Source organism: Sinohyriopsis cumingii, chromosome 9, assembly GCF_028554795.1.
Source record: "Sinohyriopsis cumingii isolate HCF-2022 chromosome 9, ASM2855479v2, whole genome shotgun sequence".
Lineage (NCBI taxonomy): Eukaryota > Metazoa > Mollusca > Bivalvia > Unionida > Unionidae > Sinohyriopsis > Sinohyriopsis cumingii.
The window spans coordinates 114,553,715-114,573,299 of NC_142969.1; the positions used below are offsets into that span (position 1 = coordinate 114,553,715).

Below are 19,585 nucleotides of genomic sequence, written 5' to 3' on the forward strand. Positions count from 1 at the left end.
ACTCCTTTCAGCAAGGGACCTAACAAGAGGGGTAAAATGCCTCCACGTTGGACCAACATCTTCTTCTTTTGACGAATGGGAATTTTCTTTTGAACCATTTGACGAAGAACGTGACGATGTTTGCTTAAGCATTGTTTCTGGTGTTTGGACAAAGGGATCTTGCCTTTCAAGACGTTCAAACAACATTCGCACACGGTATCGATAACCTCTTTGGAGGCCGATTGAATGAGTTTTTTTCGTAGAGGTGGAGAAGCTTTGGACAGGACAGATAACATGTCCCCATGTTTGACTAAACGTGGTGGTAGTCCTTTCCTTTTCTTTCCTTGGGGTTTTCTGGAGGGTGACATCTTTGAGTCGTCAGGAGCACCAAAAAACACTGATACCCGACTTGGTCACAGGCCTTTTTTATACTGGAACGCGTCGCCACTGGTTGTCTTTACGTCGTATCAGTTTGAGGACAGGCATGACACGTCGTGGAGGGGTTCGCAACGGACTAAATCGAGCCAGTTCTTGCTTGGACAAATCCAGTAAACTTTGTAACATGCCCGATCTTTCTTGGACTTTGATTTTGGGAGATGGTACTTTGTGAGCAGCAGCCACTGCCACTAAATTGGAGGGTCCTGCCACTGGGGAAGTTCTTTTTGGGGTCATCAACGGAGAAGTTCTTGGTGTGATCAACGTCTCCAAGTACTCTTCAGTTCTTGGTGTCATTAACGGAGAAGTGGATGAACGTGAGGCTGCCGGAGACGCAGTCACCGCCGTGGCAGGTCGTGGTTTGCGAGTGTAAGGTTGCGTCCTGGCCGAAGTGCCTCTCTTGCGACTAGTTTTCTTCTGTGGGTTTTTCTTTTTCTGGGGACTTTTTCTCTGTTTCTTTTTCTGGGGGCTTCTTTTCTTTTTCCGGGGTGGTGGTGTCTGGTAAGAGGAGGGTCCCGCCACTGGAGAAGTTCTCCTTGGGGACCTGGTCTTTTTCTTTTTCTTCTTGGGGCTTCGTTGGGCTTTTTTCTTGGGGAGAAGTTTGGGGGCATTAGGATCCCATCTTAAGAGAGAGCGAATGATGACCCCTCCTAGAGTACCGCTCTCTCCAGGTTTCAAAATGATTTGTTTTTTGGTTTGAGTGTCGATGCGGGGATCGGCCAGTTGGACCAAAGCGACTTTGTTTCGATCGAAAAAGCGTTTGGTTTGATGAGGAATCTGAATGATTCCTTTGAGTATTGACGTGCCGTCACCGTGAACCATCGTAAGACTTCTTTGAGACTAGCTTCTAAGACACGAGCTCGTATTTGTGGATTTTTTTCTCGACTGATGCCATACAAGGCACGAATCAATTTGACGGGAAGATGCGACTGAAGGGACGTCATGTTCAAAATGTGTGTGAGACAGACGAAAAGGGTCTGAGGTTTTTATAGATTTTTTTTTGTGGAGTGAAATGAAGTCGAGGACGGAGACGTGTACAGGACAGGCCCTCCGTCTTGGCACCAGTGGTGAAACAAGTGGGTACGAAATCGCAAATCCTCGGGGGTTGTAGGTTTCAAATCGACGAGTAAATAGGCGTGTGGCGTTTGAGTGGCATCGTCGTACGCCTGAGTCAGCCAAGGCGTTCCTAACTGTTTGGCTAAGACTTGCACTTGCGATTTATCTCGAGGGCTTTTAAACAAGACCACGTAATGCGCATTGAGACTGATGGTGCGATGAGCTTTACTTTGTTGAAACAAATTTTGGGTGATGTAAACGACACTGGCATTACGGTGATGTCCTTTGCGCGTGAACCACAGTTTAATTTCTTCTTCGTCTTCTCCTAACATGTCGTCAAAAATGACCAAATGGGTTTGACGGGAGTCAGAAACGATGCCGTCGTCTTCTTTAGGAATGCCTTCCACAAACACGATGGAATCGCCTTGACTTTCTCGCAAGAGGCTGTACGCCGATTGCCACTCTTTGTAACACCACACGATCCGTTGAGGTGGCCGATCGATCAAATGATGTTTATGTTCGATCAAACGTTTGACGAATTCGGTTTTGCCTGAACCGCTAGGTCCAGCAATGAGCATGTTAAAGGGATGGCGAAGATACAAAGCCTCCCAACTGGCACGATCTAAGTGTTCGTCGATGACTATGACAGTGGAGGAAGAGGGAACAGAGACAGCAGAGGTAGCCATAGTGTGAGAAATGTCACTTGTGACACGAAAACAAACAAGACAAGGGTTTATATACTTTTTTCAGAACACGTTTATTGAATGTTTTAAACATGAATACGAAAGACAAAAATACATAAAAGCCAAAGGCTTAAGTACAAGGATAAAAGGCACATGATAACCATTAACGTGGAATAAAAACAAGTGTCTGTACAACATGTTTTGGGTAATGTTCTGACCAGTTCTATAGTAGGGGGTAAGGTCACACAAGTGTCCTCCCGAAAGGGTCTTTCAGGACTGTCCACGACAGTCCTGTCCTGGGTGACGGGTTCTTCTCGTACCGTCACTAACACAGGTTGAAAAGTAACATTTTTCCTTGAACAACTCTCGTGCATACTGGGCCACTTCTTGGGTCCAAGCCTCAAAATCCCATTCTTTCCAGGCACGGACATCTGTCCAATGGGGGTGTAAGTCACAAGCTACACACACATCGTCATACACGTCTTGGGTAGCTAAAAGTTGACGAATCTTTTTTTCCCGTAGAGGTCGAGAAGTATCCAGATGAAACCGCAAGGCTTTGAGCAAAAGGAGTCTTTCGTGACCATTTAAGGACATGGGGGTGTGGTAAGTACTGATCGTAAAGAGTCCACAAGGAATCGGCTGGTAAACGAAATCCCAGAAAACAAGTCACTAAAACACACACCACTTGTCGACCCAAATTGAATGAATACAGTTCTTGTAATAATCGATGGTAATGATCCACGGTTTGAATATGGTCATTGAGTTCCTTCCACGGAATCTTTTCAATGATATGTGACATAATCCGTGGCATGGCAGCCTGATTTTATAGTCTCTTTGTTTCGGAAGCAATAAAGGTAATTTCTAACTAGACATGTTCGTTCTCCAGTAGGGAATTTAAATGTTACATACTGTAACCTAAACGTCAGAGTTTGTCTAGATGTTTCGTCTTCCGCTAAGCAGATTCCATGTAACAAATGTTGGTAATCCTTTAACTCGTCTTCCTCAATACGTTGCAGTAGGTGAATCTCGAAGTAACCAAAATTACGAACGTCTAGTTCATTATTCACAAACTGAAAGTGTTCAACAAGGTCTGACCACTGAAAAAATTTCTGACGAATCAGTCCTCTTATACCATTCAGGTACCAGTGGTTAAAGATCTGGTGACGTAACGGATGCAATTGTTCTTTACGTTTGACTTGTATTTTGACCAGCTCTCGGTAAATCCTTTCTCTCAACTCCTCAGGCAAGCCCAAAATGTTCTCTTGTAAAGTATCCATAAGTATATACACTGTTTTTGGAATCCTTGAGTGGTGGCCAATAGCCTCGTTTACCTTTGTGCCTGATGTAATATCCACTCATAATAAGTCTTCTTATACTTTGGAACAGAGCATAATTTAAAAACGGTTGAATAACTTTGCGTTTGCGTTTCACTTGTATTTTGATCAGTTCTCGGTAAATGCGTTCTCTCAACTCCACAGGCAAAGCACGAATGTTCTCTAGCAAAGTATCCATGAATAGGTCATACTAAATCCTCTTTTGTCTGACACAAGACATGTACTGTTTGCACAGACATGGTTTTAATTCATTGTCGAATCTAAATCGTTTAGTTACTAATTTACACGTTACAATTCGTTCAGAAGTTTCCTCTTTCACTAAGTCGACATTGCGTAAAAGATGTTGGTAATTCGTTAACTCTTCCTCTGGAATCGATGCAGTACGTTTACAATGTAGTAGATAGAATCATCCAGAGCAAACCATTCCTTTTTAAAACCAGGGGGTCGTTGATCAATGTCTGTCCAATGGAACACTTTCAACTCAATCAGTCCTTGCATAGCATTCAGGTACCAGTGGTTCAAATACCGGTGACGTAACGGATGCAATTGTTCTTTACGTTTCACTTGTATTCTGACCAGCTCTCGGTAAATGCGTTCTCTCAACTCCAGAGGCAAAGCACGAATGTTCTCGTGTAAAGTATCCATGAACAGATTATGGTAAGTTACTTCAATGTCTCGGTCCCACTAAGGGTAAGTAATAACAATTCGGTGACCATCGAGCATGTTCTACGTAGGCCGAATCTTGCGGTTCCCAGTAATGAAGTGACACACCGCAACTGAAGCACTTGTCTTTATCTCCTTCGCCCAAGTAGAAAAATCCGGCTCTGGCTAATTCTTCGGGGGTCGGTCCTCCCAGATACTTAGGCCATTTTCCTTTGAACGATTGAAGACGATTTTCAAAGTCGCAGTATTCCAACAAACGCACAGGAAACGAATATTCGTCTTTCACAGGTTCGTTTCGATGAGGGTTGGGTGACATGAACAGGAGTTTGCTCAGGGCTGGATGACATCCGTAGGGAGGTAGACGTGAAAGTGAACATTCCCCTTTAAAACGAAACCCAGTAAAATGTCCAAGAGGACGAGCGGCATCACTTTCGCATCCCTCAGGTTTGACACGCACAGCATCACTTTCCATAATAGGGGTAGTGACACTAAAGTTCCCATGATGCTTTACGGCATCGCTAAGGTCACAACGTACAGCATCGTACCCATCGCAAGGCTCACAATCGCATTCCACTTCAGAAGCCCCACACTTGAATTGTGCCTTTCTAAACAACTTGTTTTGTGTTTCTCTGAAAGTATTCATCTTGTTCGCTCGGTCTTGGTAGTCACAATGAACTATCGATCTTGCCTAGGGTTCCTTTTTATATACAGACCAATACCGACGTGTCCCTACGGCAAGGTGTAATGATTGGGAAGTCGCACTCGCTTCTGGTACACGATTTGATAGACTTTTTCCAAAGGTCGACTGACGATGTGGTGAGTGGGTAAACGTACAATCTTGTTCGGTTGATAGGTGGTCACTTTAAAGTGTTCATCTTCTCCGGATTGCAAGGCTTCTTTCAATACCCCAAAGTTGACCACTCGACTGGTACGATAATTCAGAGTCAATCCTTTCACTTTGCACTGCGTGTGCACTTCTCCTTGTTTGTCCCGGTATTCGTAACCGTAATTTTTGGGACCACCACTCGCGAAACTTAGAATCTTGTCGTCGGGATGCTCGTCTGTCCAGGCTCCTAAACGGTCTCCTTCGATGTTAGGGTGCTGTTGACTCGGGTGATGGATGTAAATGCAACTGTCCGTGTCAAAGTAAAGGACGCGTTCCCCTAACAGTTCTAAAGCTTCGTACAATTTTAAGCGAGCATGAGCTGTCACGTAAGCCGCAATGATGACATTTCCAAAAGGGTCGTCTTGTACAAAGTCCAGATCTTCTTCGTAATTGACCAAGATCAAATCCTCTCGAACGACGTCCACGTGTTTCATGTATTTGGTTTTGTCGTGAATCATCTGGAAGTAGCGGGAAGGTTGTGTCAAATATTCCGTCTTGGGTAAACACGGTCGTTGTGCCATTTTACCCCACAAGCAATTTAACATCACTTTGGCAAACGATCGCCTGCCTTCGTTTTTCTCGATGTGGTCTAAAGAGATGCCTTCTTGTTCACAGTATTTCTCTTTGAATTGTACTTGGTCTTCGGGAGTGTGACACCAGGAAGGATAGCCGCAGGCTTCTTGCTTCAGTTTCAAAAAGGCATCCACGTAGTCGGCGAAAATGCCTTTCTGCGTGGGGTCACCCTTGTGGTATTGTTGTGTCTTGGGAAAGTGACAAATTTCGTACACTTCTAACAGTTGGTATCCCATGTCCAGAGCTTTGAACAATTCCACGCTGACCCACGTCTCCGTCAAGGCCCGTTCTTCCTGGGTGTGATGGCAAGGCTGGTCTTGGTTGCACGTTTCGGCACAAGTACGGCACAAAGGAAACATCAGTTTGCCTTGGCAATGGTGAGGTAACACGGGATGGTACAAGTCCATGGGCGGCAAAACCTTACACTTGATCAAGCCTTCGTATTGTCGAATGTTTTTCAGGAAAGCGACAATATTTGCACACGTAGGGATACAGCGAACACACGTCCAAGTATTTGATTTCTTCTCCTTTCTCTTCGTCGGCTTGGTACAGCAAACAGGTGGCATTGGTCCTTCCTCCGTACAAACTATCCCTCGGGTTTAGCGGGTCCATGAACTGGTAACTTTCCACGAGGCGTTTAAACTCGGGATCGGTTTTCATACGGTGATCGTACTCGTGTTCCCACATTTCCACCAGTTGGTATCCTTCCTGTTCCATCTTTAGGCGTCGCTGACAAGTGTCCTGGTACAAGTCTTCCATGGTTCGTTGTAAAAACTGATTTTTAGTGCCACGGTCAGGGTAACAGACGGGACATCCGTGAAATAAGCAACAGTTAAACTCGTACACGATCTTGGGGTTTTCTAAGTCCCAGCCATCTACCAAATACGTTCCGATGATCTTTTCACCCCCTCCGTTGCGGTCATACTGAATCCACTTGTCTTCCTTGTCGCACAAGTAATGTAACCAACGTAGGGCTTTGACCGAGTATTGACGTTTGACATAGTGGGTCGTTTGAGGGCTGATGACAGCTACGGTGTTTTCAGGCATGAATCGTTGTCGATACACTAAGGAACACTCTTTGGCAATGGTGCAAGCTTCTTTCAAAGGATCGACCCCTCCGTGTTCCATGAACAATTCTCGAAATTTTCCACAGCAACGTCTTGAAATGTCCACGTCGGAACGACAATACTTTAACATTTCTTCCTGAAAGTCGAAAGGGTCGGATGCGTGAGCCTGGTACCAAGCGTAGAAAGCTTCTCGTTGTTCGGTACGCATGTTGTCGGGGTCGTAATAGTGAGCCTCAGTCAAATGGGGTAGAACGGCGTGTTGATTAACTTCCGTATTGAAAAAGTGTGGAAAGTACCCTTTAGCCATTTCTGTCATTCCAAACGTTTTAGGCATTCGGCTCAAAGGCATGGCCAAGTAACTCATCGAATCTTTAAACTGTACTTGTCCCACTTGCATGAAAATGATTTTGGCTCCGTTCAAAGTCACTTTAGGACGCTCGTTGCCATGTTCCGTATAGTATCTGAGAAGAAACTGTCCATCGTATCCGGAGAAATTGTGAGCCATCACCGTAGCATGACGATGACAATCTCCGTAACGTTCGATGTCCTCTTGGCTCCCCGTCTTGTCGATTGGGTCTAAGACCCATTGGGCAAAATCGGCTAACGTGTTCGGTCCCCGAAAGATTTTTTCACGCCCTCCAGGAATCTTACTGCAGTGAGGGCAATGACTGAAGATAGGTTCTTGAATGCACTTTTCGCACGCTCGATGAGCCACGCAGAAATTAGGAATGTGAATGCCGGTCTCTTGCATGCATTCGAAATCGAAAAAGATGAAATTGCCTTTCTTCTTGTGACCGTCCTCTTTCTCTGGTGGGGGTTGGTATTTTTGCACGTAGCATTGGTGTTTCAAGTTCACGATGTGATGACAAATGTGACATTTTTTTTTCCTGAACATACGTGTGCCTTGGTACTATTGGTACGTATGCCTTGTCTACACGTAGGGCACAATCTCAGCAGTTGACAAGCACATTTCTGCTGTGAACCTTGCGTCTTCAGATGTTGTTGGTAACAGGTAGGGCTGACAAACGTGCGCAGACAAGTTGAACAAGGCACTGGTCCTTCGCTCAGACAGGGTGGAGAGGCCAAACATCCTGAGCATTTCGATCCGCAATGTTTGTGTTGCTCTCGATTATTATAACCATGGTCACATTTCTCACAGTAATAACCGTATCCCAGGAATCCGGTGATACTGGTAACGGTATCGAAATGGTCATCGTGATAATAGACATGAATGTATTTTCCGTCCTTAAAGTCTTGGCCTCGAAACAACAGAGGTCCGCGCACTTCTTGAGGGTGCACTTTCAAGGTGTATCGTGGAGCTAGGGCATCTTGCAATTTTTGCATCTCAGGAATGCCACAGGGTGTGTCTTTGGATAGGTCAGCTTGTTGCAACAGGAGTTCTGCTTCGTTTCGTTGTTTGGCTCGGTCCGATTGTCGAATAGTTTTCCAGGCTCTTTTCCATTCTGTTGTGTCGTTCTTGTTGGCATAGGTTCGTCCCACCACGATGGCTCGAGCTAAACACATCTTGTCTTGAGGATTGTGAATTTGGACGAGGCTACGCTTAATGCTGCGAAGCTCGTTCACCAATAATATCTTTTTGCGTCCGGTCCCTTGAGGAGGAGAGACGTGGGTCATGTCCAATGTGGCTTTTCCATCGGTGATGTCAAACTGGTCATTAGATTGTTGCATGTGTTGAATCTTGTCCATGACTTTGGAAGCGGTCAATTCTGCAGGGGTGCTAAACTCGATCCAAACAGGGGATTTCAAACCGTCATGTTGTATGGAAAGTCTCAAGCGATCGTCTTCTTTGGGTTGACATTGTCGCTTGAGTGCGGTGAGCAAAGAATCCCACACCCCAGTGATGAACACTTCTGCTTTCTCTAACGGCACTTCAGCCTTGAAATCTTTAAACTTCACTGTGTATTTGTAAGCCGTGGTTCCAAATTTTCTAGAGGAGCGCTTTTCCGTCTCTCGAATGGAATAGTATTTTTCAGGGTTGACTAAGGTGACGAACTTGGTTTAGAGGGTTCGGATTCTGGTTCACTCATGTCCTCTTCAAAATCACTGGCATGAATTTGTGCCAAGATTTCAGCCCTGGTACGAGACGATAGGTCACGTTTCTGCCTCTTACTTTCTTCTTCTTTCTTCTCGAATGAATAGGATCGTTTCATCTTGATAGCAAAACGTCAAATGACTCAAGTTTAAACACCATGGACTAATTTATAGTCATGGCAGACCAGCGTATATAAAAGGGTGTGTGTCTTGTCCTTTCACTATTCATTTCACTCTCAAGCCGAGCACAACGATGGAAGAGACTAGCCAAATCGAACGTTTCATCAGAGCTTTGCGAGGGGTCATTAGAAAATTCTCTTCAGACCAGCCCACGGACTACTCTCCTTCCTTTCGAGATAAAAGTCAAGATACTTGCTATATCTGTCAGAAGAAAGGGCATTGGTCTTCAGAGTGTCCAGACCGTCAAAAAAGAAAAAAAGGGGCTAAAAAAGACAGAAGTCAAGATACCTGTTATTATTGTCAAGAAAAAGGACATTGGTCTCCAGATTGCCCAAAAAAGAAACAAGAGGAGTCAGAAGAAAAGAGGGATTCTTCAGAAGAAGAGAGGGATTATTGGGAAGAAGAGAGGGTTTCTGCAGAGGAAGAAAGCAGACAGGTGAAGAAAAAGAAACAGGAGAAGAAAAGAAGAAGGGAAGAAAGTGAGGAGGAAGAAGAGGAAAAGCCTGTGACGGTGAAGAAATTTAAAAAACAGAGAGACTAAACAAGGAGAAAGAAGAAGTCAATGAACTTTTTTTAAAGTGTTTTGATGTGAATTGTGAATTGGATTGTAACAATGGATAAAAGAATAAATTAATTATATAACGTAAGTGTCTTTGAGTTTTGATTTTAAAATAAGAACGTACACTCACGCACTCATACAAAGACACGTACTATGGGGATAAAATGGTTGTTTTTTTTTTGTTTTTTTGTTGAGTTATTGGCAAATTGAAAGGCTATCTCTTTTCGAGAAATGTGGGTGGCCCTGAAAAGGGCCTTTTTTTGGTGTAGGGGTGAGTTTAAGCAATCAACTTTAACTGCCTTAAGCCTTTGCCACGGCCAAGGCCTACTTCTGGACTGCGTAATGTTGATGATGATGATTGGGTTGAAATCACTAAGGGTGGTACGGTAGGCTTAGTCACAGGGTTAACGTGTTTAGCTCGGGAAGGTCGTATTCTCTTCGGTCGTAATAAAGAAGTCTGATACATTTGTTTCAAACTTCTTAACTCCGCTAAAATGTCCAACAGTACCGTGACCGTTTGATTTTCACCCTCTTGTTTCTTTGCTGCTACTTCTTCTTGCTGTTGTTGCTGTTGTTTTTTTCTTACCTCTTCTTCTTGCTGCTGTTGCTGTAGGAGAAAAGCTTGTTCCGCTTCATTTTGTCGTTGTATAAATTTCTCCAATTCTTCTTTCTGTCTCAGTCTAAAATTCTCCACTTGCGGTAATGAAGAAGGTAACGAAGGTTCCGGAACAAATTCTGGCGAGGTAAGAAAATCCACAAAATCCCAATTTACCTCTTCTGAAAGTAAGTCCGGGTTCCCTTGGGCGGTCTCCACTGCTGGTGCACCCCAATGGATCGTTTTCTGAGTTTCCGTCATGTTGAATCACTGTCGCATAGATTGACTGCACACAAGCGCTAACGAATCTATATAGACCACGTGACGTCACAGACTGCTCTCTTCGGATTGGATGCGGGCTGACTGAATTTTGTAACGCGTGTTCGGATTGGTGAATGAACTCAATCCGTTTCAATCCTTCCTCTACCTATAAATAAGCGCAGTTCACTGCATTGATTCACCTGTTCTCGTCGCCTCAAGATGTGGACCACAGTTGAATCATCCACTTGTGTCTTCAATGATGTTTAGGACGGACATGCTCATGTATGTCCGGTCCAAGTAGACTGTTGTTGATAGGACAGATGCTAGTCTATGGATGAGAAGAGTTTACATAGAAAGACAAGGATGTCTCAAGAGGGTACTTGTGTATGGACCTGCAGTTAAAAGGAGTTTAAGAAGAAGAAGAAGATGTGACAGATGCCATCTATGTTAATATTAATATTAACATAAACCCAAAGGCCCTTTTCAGGGCCACCCACATTTCTCGAGAAGAGAATGACTTTCAATTGCCTACCCTTTTTTTCATTTTTTTTTTTTTAAATTTAAAAAAAAAAAAAAAATCCCATGTTCAATTTCCCTTGACGCTATACAGTCCCACTCTGTTTAAATTCCTTTGACGCTATACAGTCCCCTATTCCCATGTTCAATTCCTCTTGAGGCTATATCGTCCCACGATTTTTCTCCATGTTAAATTCCCTTGAGGCTATATGTTCCCACGATTTTTCTCCATGTTAAATTTCCACTGAGGCTATATGTTCCCCGGGGGGGGGGGGTCTGTAATGCTAATTCCCATTAAGGCTCTAGTATCCCCATTCACTACTAACATTTATGATTTTGAAGAGATTTATCAGGATTTTGGGATTCTTAATGTAACTGTTTAAGATCAAGGTTTGTCTTTTGGTTCCTGTACAACAATGAAATGTAATTCGATGCTGTTCATGCTATGCCCACTTGTGCAAATTTTTGAGAAATTGGTTTTGAGAGATGGTGAGGAGCCAGGGTAGCTACTTACTTAATTCTCTTTATCCCTGTGCCTAAGTCAATTGGCTGTTTGTTGGTGGACTTATCGAGACCCTTAAAAGTATGTCATAAACTGATTGCACTAAACGATTTATTTGTAAATATTGTAAATTATATTGTTTTTCACACTTGCCAAATTATTACTGTAAATATTTGTTGTTGTTGCTAACAAAATTTTATTAGTTTCTTAGACTTTAGGTTCTTTTAAATTCTTGTTCATGTTGCCCATGTTGTTTATCAATAAATGTCTATCAAGTTCAACTCTAAAGCGGATCGCTCTTGTTTAGTGAAGTACCTTGTATATTTCGGTTTTTGAGCGTAATTTGATGTTTCTAGTAACGGAAGTGCCTTGTCGGGTGATTTTCCCATTAGGCATATTGCATCGTATATACTTAAATTTTCCCTTGATCTACTACATGGATATAAAATGGATATAAAGCTTCTTTATGATGACAATTATAAGAACGATGTTGTCCCATAAAAAGATATATTTCAAGTGTTGACCTAAGTATATAACATTTTGTAAAGAAAGAAAGACATAATGCAGGAAAAAAATCTGATCAACAATAATTGTATAAATAAGCAGTCTTTCTTTCTTTTTACGCTCGTATTTTCAATGATTATTGCGATGATTCTTGAACAAAATTCTTATTTAAATTATCTGACATTTGACAGACTTGACCAGGGCCGCCGAAAGGCCTTTTGGGCCCTAGGAAAAATTCTCCAGTAGGCCCCTATGAATTGTAAATTGCGACAGCATTGGACCCACTGACCGTTGTCGGCACCCGGAATTTTTGTCCAACTCTGTCCGCGGTATTGAACTTGATCACTTATTGTACTTTCCCATATTTTGTATTTTGATTTATTTAAAAATGCTGTCATCTTTTTCTGCAGTGTAACTGAATAATTCCTGAAAAAAATATACTTACACAGTATCGTCGTCAGTTTTAATCAGGGATGTCATAATTTATGTATACAAGTAATGTTTAAGTATTGTAATTTTCCGCAACCGTTGTAATTGCGTGTAAAAAATAAAATAAATATGAATGGGAGAAACCAGTCTGGAAAATGGCGGCAAAATAGAACAACAGAACATATGTGATAGCGTGTGATATTTAATATCCTTTTTAGAATTGTCACCTTGAATGAAGCCAGATTCGCTCAAAGACGACAAGTTTTAAAAATGAGGGTCGCCGTTTGAGAACGACATGGTAACTTTTGTGCTTGCATATACGCCATGCTAAAACTAAACGATCTAGTCACCTATTTTCGTTAGTCCTATACTGTAACATTTCCCTTGACTCGGTGCCTGAAATTTGTCTTTTTTTAGCTCGCCGTTTTACTGCCTTAAATAACGGCGATGTGTAGCGTGTTTCGAGGTTGACTAAGAATAAGATCGGAACGAGAAGTCTAAATTTTTCAGGAATATCTCACACTTGGCAGCCCTAGTCCTACATATAAGACCTTGACGCTGATATTTTTGTTGTGGGCGTCAAGGTCTTACAGCCTAACTAATGGCGCTGTGTAGCGTGTTTTTATGTCGACTAACATCCTTACGAAAGTCAAATTTTCAGGAATATTTCACACAACTAACAACTAAAATAATGACGCTTTTCTACAAAGTAAAGTCATAATGTTTTAGTCAGACTTTACTTACTGTGATGTCTTTTCTCTAATAAATTCAAATTTCCACAAAAGAAATGGACATGTTTTCAAGTTTTGTTGGCCTACATTTCAGTTGGCTAGAAAGCGATAAAAGCGGGAAATGCCGAAATCGGGTTAAGTTGAAATATTATTCTTTAACGAAACAAATAAAAATATATTATGCCTATTAGAACTCTAAGCAATGGTTCGTTTCATTCAAGAAACATATCCCCAACATGAACCTACTTGAACTTACTTTGGCATACCTCGACTACCATAGCATTGCAACAAATTCAAATGCATGTCAACGGAACATGAAAATGCGTACATTTGCTAGTATCATATTTTCGTTCCGCCAGTATAAAAACAGCACAGTAAGTATATTAATTACACATAAACTAGTGGAAGAGTGTCGATATAGGCTGCCAAGTGTGTGCGATGTTCCTGAAACTTTGATTACTCATTCCGATGTCAACGACATTGGAACATGCTATACAAGGCCGTTATTTGGATAGTAAGACATAGCACTAAAACAAAACCAACAAATGCTATGTCTTACATTGTAGGACTATTGGCAGCACATATCGACACTTTTCTACAAACTAAAGCTGTATTGCTTTAGTTCAATTTTACTTTCTCAGATGCCTTTTTTCTAATAAATTAAATTTCTGACAGAAGCAAAGAAATGTGTTTTCAGGTTTTGTTGACATACAATTCAGTTGGCTGGAATATGATTCAAGCAGGGAATGCCAAAATCGGATTAAGTTGATGTATGTTTCTATCACAGGAGTCTGACATTTGATCAGTAAAGTACGGTGAAATCTCTGACAACATGAAATCACCTTATTGGTAATATAAATGAACACAAGTAGTGCAAGCATGACCACAACCCTCTGCTCGATTCAGCTTTTCTCATGCGTCTTTTATCGCTTCAGAATCGCAAGAAGACTGAAAAACTACACATATACATTCAAAAGAAAGTGATGTACCAACGCATAACTCTCAGACGACCATCGCATGAATCCAATCCAGTGAATTAACCTTTATTTTCACCATTATGGTCACAAACCCTTTCTATTTGAATCCACCAGACAGAAGTAGCTCATTCTACCATGGGCTGATTAATGTGATGAAAGTAATTTCACAAGATAAAATGTTTAACTTGCTTTTTATTTCAGATTGTATCATTTTATCATGTTAGATTAATTTCAAGACCAGAAATATGTAGTTTGGATAGTAGAAATAACGGTTGATGATGTCATCACACTTCAGATATTGAAGATGGAATGGATGATGGACCAGGTAGATTCAAAAACGTGTTTTATCGACTTTCTAGATAAAGATAGAGAGAGAAAAATGAGGCAGGTAACACAAAATACTAAAATTATCAGGATTAATGTGTATACAATGCGAAGACAATTCAAACGCTATCAGCAACTTAAATTCCAATTTCAGTGTATGTGTGTATGTATCTATGTAGAATGCAACCCCGTTATAACGCGAATTTGGATATAACGTGGTCGTGGCATTGCTCCCGAAATTTTGTATATTTGTTCGCACATGAGAAAATAGTTTTTGTTCAAAGTACATGAAATAATGAATACAAAATTTATTATCATTATGGGGAAGAGATCACATATGAATTTGAATTTAATATGATCGTGGCATGGTTCCTGAAATATTAAATACATGTGTATATTTCTCGTACCAGGAAAAAATATTTCTTTTTAAGTATGAGAAATAGTGTGTAAAATGTTTATTATAATTTTATATGATTGTGGCATAGCTTCTAAAATTTAACAATATCACCAGGTTCTTGAAGTGTTATGCCAAAACAAACATTATCGGAAATGTTCCTTATTACTGGTTGATGAATAAAGCCAGTAAGTCGTTTTTGTGATTGTCTTCGATTAATTCTGTATACAATCATTGCTCAAACAATAGCCAACATGTGTTTCTTCTTTAACTGCATACACAATCAAGCAGCAGACAATGCAGTGGTTGATAAAAGATTCTCACAATTTAATAAACATAAAAAAACAAAAGCCGCCAACATGTTTGCTGGGCTTTGTGGTGTTATTAGACGTGATAAAAGACGACGCTTGAGAAAAGTTGAATTAAGTGGAGTGTTGTGGTCACGCTTGCATTCCTTGTGTTCATTGATTTTATCAATATTGTGATTTCATGTTGACAGACAGGGCTGAGCAAATTTTTTTTTAGCCACTAGTCCAGGACAAGTGGTTTCAGAAAATTCACTAGTCCCACCTTTCTCTTCATTAGTCCCACCTTACTCTTCACTAGTCCCACCTTACTTTTCACTGGTCCCAAAATGGTAATCACTTGCCAAGATTTGATGAGACGTATGTACTTAATCCATAGAAGAAAAAAAAAATAATATCCAACATAATTATTTCTTAAAAGAATTTAATTTTTCAAAAACATTGGTTGTTATACATTTGGCTTCTTCAGGTTCATGTATATATATTTTAGCTGATGGATTTGAAAATATTTCCATGTATATGTCTGCCACCTGCACCAGCACTAAGCCAGCAGTTGATAGCTGTGTCTGGGTTGAAGTCCTCAAGCTCTGGTCCATTTGCAGAAATGTTCATTAGCATTTGTAAACTCTTTTGGTTTAAGGAATTCCTTAAAGAAGTCTTGACTAAGTTCATTGAACTAAATCCTCGTTCACACTCAGAAATAGTTACCGCATACTCAGTATCCATCTTACGTTCTGTTCCTCCATTTTCAAACAAATTTACCTTCGCCGAATCACCGTTATTACCTTCCTTGTGAAAATAATTTAGCAAACTCATTTTATCCACAGAGTAAGTATCAGCTTGCTTGACAACTACTTTCTAAAGTGATCATAGCATCAATTTTCTCTTTTAAATACGAACTAAAACAGCTCATTAATTAGTGTAATTGTTTAGTTTCAAACACAATATCACACGTGGAAGTTAATCATCTGTATATTCAGTTATAAATTAGACAATCATTACTGTCATTTAATCAGTTCATAAAGGAAACCAACACTGATGTCGGTAAAGTACCTTTCATTAATTTAATTCCACTGACTCGCTAGATTAAAATCATAGTGAGCCGCTTGTTATGATCTAGACTGAGTAAACTCATTGCAACAAAACCGCTTACAACACTGCTAATTGATCATACTGGCTTTCTTTTGTTTGACGTGTTTTGATTTGCTGATAATTTGGTCGCTTAGCCCAATATGCAGTAACAGGATGTAAATGTATACATGAAGAGGGGTAGAATCAAGTATTCAGTACGCCCAGAGGGCATGATTGGCCAAATAAAGGCAGATATAGTGATTAAAGAATGAAAATAAGGACAAGCCCAACATTTTTTAAAAAGCACTTGTCCCGGACTAGCGACTTGGAAAATTTTACTTTACTGACTTCAAAAATGACTAGTCCGGGACGTCGGGCTATGGGATTTGCTCAGCCCTGACAGAGATTTCACTGTACTTTATTGATAAAACATCAGACTCTTGTGGTTTCTATAATCAAATGAATAAAAATTTACTAAGATTAACTAAAGTGTTCAAATAGCTTCATTAGAGATGTAAAAAATTTGGGAAATTTCTTCTGGGTACCCATAAATCCTAATGATCGGTTATGCAGGTACCCGATCAAAGGGAAATTATCTTAAATGTAAAACTAAACTGCTTTGTAGTAGGTTCACACATGCCAACCCCCAAGAGAGGTATAAGCATAATTTATTACTAATATAAGTGGAAAAAAGCATAATCTGAGCATAAAAAGAGCAATCTACATGTTACATCCATAATTACAGAAAACTATGAAAAATGTACATATTTATTTTATTTATAAAGTACATAAAGTACATTTAGTTTTGCTACTTACCAGGATCTGCAGTTAAAATTTGTCACAGGTTGGCTAAATCCATGTGGATTAGTAGTTAATACAAGAGAATGGACACAAAAGAAATTGATAAATTATTTATGCATAACACTCACTTTAACTGGTCTACATGTTTCAGTAACTTTCATGAATAGTCATAAAGTCCACAAATGATGACCATTGTAGTATCCTTGACCTGCCATGATTTGTCCCTTAACGACAGTCCAGTGCAACATATTTTTTAAGTTTAACAAAATCCCATTTCACATCGATAAAGTCCACTTTTTTTAAATGATATCTGGCATCATTTATTTTAATTTTAGACTGGTCTGCTATGTATGTAGTATCAAAGTAGAATGAATCTATGACAAGTGGTATCACATTAAAGAATCCCATCTGTTAGAACTATTTCACATAATATCAATGCATAAATGACCATTTTTACAGATGTGGTCAATTTTTATTAGATATTTTTTCAGTGTTATTAAAGAACAAAGATTTCCCTTATATTCAAATACGTAAATGAAACATTTCATTCTGTATAGTTGTCCATTTCGTTCATTTTTTCCTAACATAGTATAAGCAATGCATGTTATGGTAACCACATATTTGTGTTGCCTTTGCCATGACAAAAATATCTGTCTTGGGTTTCACGCTAATAAAAAGGTCCAGTAAATAAACATGTGAACCACATGCACTTGATTCAGGGGGAAACTATGTGTACACTCACCAATTGATTGGTGAGTGTACACATTTGTTCCACCCACCCCTTAATCAAGTGCATGTGATGTGAACAGTGACCCTGACCTGAACAGCTAATACTTGCTCCAGGGCCACAAACTTGAGACAAAAATGGCATTAATTAAACTGGATATTTGTATTGTACTTTCTTTTATTTGAATTGTAGTACATGTTTAAATTTTATTTCGTTGAATATTTCTTAATCAGTTCTTACTATTGTTGTCGACAAAAGGTATTGCCCTAGTTAATGTCATCAGGATCTCATAACAAGTGTTTAAGTTGTGAGAAAAATGGCACCATGGATGGTCTAACTTAAAATATCAGCGTTGATTCTAAAATAGGTCGCATGAGAAAGGAGAGAAGTATGCTCTGTTGTATTATTATATAGTACATGTATGACATGTATATTGTAAGCAACCATATGAGCACCTGTGATGATGAATGAATGTACACTTGACATGAGCCTCGAACTGTAATCGTTATTCTGTGTCTTGATTCGAACTTGGAATACTTTGTTTTTCAGCTTGTGTCAGGTTGTTCATTTTATTACCAGGGTTATTATTAATGGGCGGGTATTTGAGTACCAAGGTACCCGTTGGCATCTTTAATCTTCATTGTGTTCAAGATACATATAATCCTTTAACCAATTTTGGCATTCCTGGCTTCCATCACATTCCAGCCAAAGCCATCAGAAATAAATGTTGTGATGTTATTTGGATTTTTAATGTAGCTGTAAAAAAATTTCAGTCATATCACTACAATGTCTGCAGTGTGGCAGTTTATGGTGATGCCTTGCACTGGGGCATCATGCTGCAGACATGTATCATCATGTCCCACCCAGTCATATTATCCTGACACCGGGCCGACCAGTCCTAACACTAACCTCTTAATGCTGAGCGCCAAGCGAGGCAGCTGTTTGTACCATTTTTGTAAGTCTTTGGTATGACTCGGCCGGGGATCGAACCCACGACCTTCCGCATCCGAGGCGGACGCTCTAACCACTAGGCCACCGGAGCAGTTGCCATAATTACGAATGATTTTGATGTCAGTTGACATCTAATGTGGTTTGCACTTATACCTTATAAAATTAAATTTGCATAGTGTCTTGTAATGATCTTTATTGTACCGATGCCTTGCACTGGGGCATCATGCTGCAGACATGTACCATCATGTCCCACCCAGTCACATTATCCTGACACTGGGCCGACCAGTCCTAACACTAACCTCTTAATGCTGAGTGCCAAGTGATGCAGCTGTTCGTACAATTTTTATGTCTTTGGTATGACTTGGCCAGGGATCGAACCCACAACCTCCCATATCCGAGGCATATGCTCTAACCATTAGGCCACCAGAATCAGAGTGAGTAAAGTCCAATAGGACTTTGGTTTATAGAAAAGCATCGACTGGTATATGGGTTGCCAAGTGTGTGAGATATTCCTGAAAATTTGACATTTATTCCAATGTTAGTCAACATTGGAACATGCTACACAACATCGTTATTTAGGCAGTAAGACTGCAACCTGAAAAACAAATATATGGGTAGGCATTTTACACTGTAGGACTATTATTTTCATTTGAGATTCATTTTGTACTATATGATGGTATAGATAAAAGAAAAATCTTGGTGGTGACTGGAAGGGTCCATTTATCACCTCACAATCAATCATGCACATTTTATTGTGGCAGTGAGTCCATGTGATTCTGTGTAACTTGATCATGTATATAGGCCAAGTTCTTTTAAGTATCGTTTTTAAAATTGGTAATAAATAAATACAATTTACGACATCGACCCTAATATGGACTTGTTTTCATGGTCCGTTGGCCTACGTTTCAGTTGGCTGGAATGCTGTGGAAGCCAGGATTGCCAAAACTGTTAAAAAGATAAGTATCCTGACCAAAATTAATTGGTATTCCTCAATATTAATATATTTTTGGTTTCGTAAAAGAAACATACT

The 19,585-nt window shown here is 40.3% G+C and overlaps 1 protein-coding gene across 2 annotated transcripts in view; it reads left to right on the forward strand.

Moving 5' to 3' along the window:
* Window positions 1–12,423: 12,423 nt before the first annotated feature.
* The window catches only part of LOC149792503 (calcineurin-binding protein cabin-1-like), a 197,794-nt gene continuing 190,632 nt past the window's right edge, over window positions 12,424–19,585 (forward strand). For both annotated transcript variants that reach the window (XM_089971114.1, XM_089971115.1), the window contains exon 1: window positions 12,424–12,572. In XM_089971114.1, the coding sequence (XP_089827240.1) occupies window positions 12,570–12,572 (3 nt within the window). In that variant the 5' untranslated portion in view covers window positions 12,424–12,569. The remainder of the gene's footprint in view (window positions 12,573–19,585) is intronic.